We start from the raw sequence: 4,134 nt of genomic DNA, 5'->3' as shown, positions 1-4,134 counted from the left end.
GGTCACGATCCACCGATTCTGGGTCCTTACTCCTTAATTATGAGCATATGCTCAGATAAACATAAGTGCTTTAAGTTACATGTACAACAAAAAGAGAAGTAAGGATTAGAGGGTTCTGGAAATATAGGCCTAAGTAATCATCTTGTAGCTTTCAAAAGAGAATCCCGTGTCGCCAGCAAAACCGAATTCAGGATTGTTCATATACATCAAGCCATCTCAATTAACGTATTTTATCATGAAGGTGAAAGACGCGTGCCTGATATCTAAAGTGGAATGATATGTAGCCAATTAAGCCTTTAATCACGATGGAATGCATCATGTGATAGCATGTGCCCGTTCGCGTTTTGTTTCCATTCATACCCAGAGAAGTTCATGTGAACTTGAGCAGCACCATAGAAAAGATCATGCATTTGATGGTGACATTGAACAAATGCTCATAGGCTCATAGGCTACTTTTCTTAAGTACCATAACTTCATTGCACAAGCATCAACGCATCATAGCAAGGAGAAGAAAATGCACAAGCTGCTTCCCCGACCACTCATTTCCATTATTGCGGAGTCTTAATCATATTAAGGCTCTAAGCTGTACATCTCCATTCTCCATCTCATAAAGCTAAAAAAAATAGTCCATTGACAGATAGAATGACATTACGTTTTGTGCTACAAGCTCAACATAATGCCTCCTCACATTGGCATCTTTGCCTTCAAGTCAAGCAACATATGTGGCCTACATCATACTACACTAATGTTTATAGAAAAGATACAGTAAAGGGAAATATTTCCACATTCCCCAATCATCTAATCATTTAAGCCACGGTATACAAATTGTACAAGAAAAATCAGCAGATTCTGCTATTGCGTGCAGCAATTAAGATGATGTCGAAATCCATTCATCACCTTGGATAAAATTCTGCACTGAATATGCATTAACATGCTCTGCAGGAATTTGGGAACTCCACGGAACTCTATTAGCCGTCTTAGACCCGGGTCCAGTATTTTGGAATTCACCATAGTAAAGCGTTTTCAAAGCAAAATCACCGCTCCAAGGCAGCCACCCGTCTGGATGTACAAGAGCTTCTAAGTTACAGTGAATAAAAACAGTTCTCGAGTACTCTTTCCATGGCCTCCCCAAGTAATTCTTGTGCACACGAGGCTTACTATAATACAATTTCATGTACTCCTCGGTGCCGTTGATCAAACAGTTCTGGAAAACGAAACCTGACCATTGAGCAGGGTCCGTTCTGCCATGAGCAGTCACGGCATTGTTCTCACCTTTCTCCGGCTTTAATTGCCGTGGAGCAACCAAGATCTCGCAATCCTGGAAGATTGATGGTGAGTTTCCGAAAATGAAGTCCACATTGCCCTGAATGCGGCACTTTTTGTAGAATTGGCGGAGGGAATGAGCATATAGAGTGTCTTGATTGCCCAAGAATTCACAGTTCTCAATAATGGAGAGATCACTGTCTGATCTAAAGGCCACTGCTTGGTGGGCATCAGGACCCGCTGTGTTCTGAATTGTGAGACCACTGGCCATGAACCCATCACCAAGAACTCCTGTAACAACAGAACCACACAACACATCAAGTCCATTAACACAATGATCATCTTGTATCATACCAAACTCAAAATTAGGCAAATGGTGCAGCATTACAGAGGGTAAAATAGTCAATTTAAAAAACACGAAATTATCGCCTGCTCAGTAACACACTTCACAGTTATTGCGATCATTTAGTTTGTCACATTTATGACGTCACCTGTTTATAACGCTTTGCTTCGGAATATTTTAGTAATTTTATCCTACACATTATTTTTTTTTAAAAAAAAAGGAAAAAAATTGACTGGAGCGTGACCGACCAGAGACTTACCGACGGTAGCAGATTCATAAGTGCTAACCCCTTGCTGTCCCACATTTAAAGAACCTGTAATGACCGTTTTGCCCATGCCGTCGCCTAAAAATACCACGTTCTTTTTCTCGAACGGAACCCTTACGGTCTCCTCATAAACACCGGCCTTTATGTTAATCACAAACCTCTTAGTCGGCACATTGTCCGGTGCGGCATTCACGGCGTCCTGCACCGTCTTGTACTTACAACTCCCGTCCTTACAAACCGTCACGTCCGCCGTCAACTTCGACGGGAACCCGCCACGAAAACCGAACTGGGCCGCGCCCGACCCGCCCTTCTCCCAAAACCCGGCCCGCTCCGTCTGGGGGGCCCGCCACGCGTTAAAATCTTCGCCAAAATTATCAAACGACATCATCATACTCAGCGCATTGCTCGTCAGCCCAGTCAGGGAGTCCAAAAACGCCATCGTTTCGCCCACCTGCTTGGTGTCGTTAACGTACTTGAGCGCCGACCAGCAGTCGTACTGGTAAGTGAGGGCCGCACTGTACCATGCGCGCGCGTCCTTGAGTTTCCCACGCGGCAGCGCGTCGGAGGCCGACTGGGACCTCGCCCCGGAGTAGCCGAGGATCTGGAGACACGTGGTGGCGGCCCGGGAGCGGTTCTGACTGTCGGAGGAGGAGTCGAGGATCCGCTTCACCATCGATTTGGCGGTCTCGAGGTTTTGGGAGGAGACCCCGATGGCGGATTGGATCATTTGCGCGGGGGAGGGATTAGGGGGGACGTTGTGGGATTGGGAGAGGGATTGCTGGCACACGTCGGGGAAGCGAGTGGCCTTGCAGGCGAGCTGGATTTGAGGGACTGGCGGTTGTTGCTGCTGCTGCAGGGGAGTGTGGTGACGACGAGAGGTTGAAGAAGAAAGAGAAAATAAGAGGGAGAGGGATAAGAGGGAAATGAGAAGAGCGGAAGCCATTGAGAAGAGAGTGAGGAGACTGGACTTGGTGGGTTTCTTGTGGAGGAGTGAATGTGATGATGATGATGATTTGGCCATTCTCAACTTGATATTTATAGTGATGGGGGGGGGGGGGGGTGCGGGATATTCGGGATTTAATGGGGTTGTTTTACTTGGAATGAAAAGACGAGATTCTGTAATAAATGAGTGTCTGTTTTTGCGTTATTATCTGAAAATTTCACGAGATGTTGAAAAAGTGAGTCACGGGGTTGGGTTTTGTTTGTTGTTTTGGATTGTCTTGGTGCCGCTGTGGGGTTCGGTGAATGTTGAAAATGGCGAGTGGCCAATCGTCAGATCGAACCGCAGAAGGCTTCTTTATGTGCTATGCTTGCAGAGAAAGTGAGTGAGAGAGACAGATGTCCGTGAGTGATGGGAGTCATGGAGAGCATTACTATTCGTCGTGTCTGTCGGTCACAATTACGGAAAGAGTCATACCTTTTTTTCATTTATATAAATTATATATAAAATTATGTAAGGACACATTTGGAAGTTTGGATAATACAGTGAAAGGTAAGGTGTAAAATAGATTCACGGGGAGAGTAGGGTTCGGGCGATGCTGTGTTAAAATATGAGCGCATTGAATATTTCGGTCTCGGTTTGAGTTTTAATTGATATCGTATTTATTATTGGATGGTATTTAATTAATTTTATAAGTTATAAAATTCATCATCCAATAAATGAGTGACACACAACGTTGTGAATCGAGTTACGACTCAAATTTTAGGATCTCTAATATTATTGTTTAAAATGTTATTTATATTTTAAAGATAATTATTTTAACTTTTATTACTCAATAAATTATAATAAATTGTATTTATTAAATGTTAATTCATATTTATATTTAAATGATAAAATATAATTTAAAATAATAATATAAACCTAAATATTTAGTAAATAAATGATAAGACATTATTTTACTTTCTTTACATAAAATTATTTATTTTGATTTCATTTAATCATATATTATTTATTAAAATGCTAAATTTAAAAATAAAATAAAAATTATATTTTAATATTATATTGCTTTTTTTCAAATTATAACATATTATAATAACCATATATAGAAATAAATTATATAATATAGTATATTATTAAATCATTTTTAAGTTTCTATATCATAAAAATTAATATATACGACTAATTATTTAATAATTAATTTCAAAATATTAATAATAAAACTCTAAACTATTAATAAATTAAAATAATATTATATTAATATAAAATAATATATTTGATTTAAAACAGTTCATACTACATCAATTATAATGTCACATTATAATT

General features: G+C 40.1%; 1 protein-coding gene across 1 annotated transcript; it reads right to left on the bottom strand.

The window, feature by feature from the left end:
* Nucleotides 1–570: 570 nt before the first annotated feature.
* Nucleotides 571–3,221, bottom strand: LOC18037849 (probable pectinesterase/pectinesterase inhibitor 51). The gene is made up of 2 exons (XM_006427734.2): nucleotides 1,866–3,221; nucleotides 571–1,554 (listed from the first exon to the last, which is right to left on the bottom strand). The coding sequence occupies exons 1-2, from the start codon at nucleotides 2,890–2,892 to the stop codon at nucleotides 869–871; spliced, it is 1,713 nt and encodes a 570-aa protein (XP_006427797.1). The 5' UTR covers nucleotides 2,893–3,221; the 3' UTR covers nucleotides 571–868.
* Between the last annotated feature and the right edge of the window lie 913 nt (nucleotides 3,222–4,134).

This window comes from Citrus clementina, unplaced genomic scaffold, assembly GCF_000493195.1.
Source record: "Citrus clementina cultivar Clemenules unplaced genomic scaffold, Citrus_clementina_v1.0 scaffold_7, whole genome shotgun sequence".
In the NCBI taxonomy this organism is placed as follows: Eukaryota; Viridiplantae; Streptophyta; class Magnoliopsida; order Sapindales; family Rutaceae; genus Citrus; species Citrus x clementina.
This window is presented reverse-complemented; position numbering and strand designations above follow the sequence as displayed.

Bases quoted from the DNA above. Each gene is read 5' to 3' on its own strand.
- LOC18037849 (XM_006427734.2), bottom strand. From the start codon at position 2,892: ATGGCCAAATCATCATCATCATCACATTCACTCCTCCACAAGAAACCC. The intron at 1,555-1,865 runs GTAAGTCTCTGG...CTGTTGTTACAG, and splicing joins TTATGAATCTGCTACCGTCG to GAGTTCTTGGTGATGGGTTC.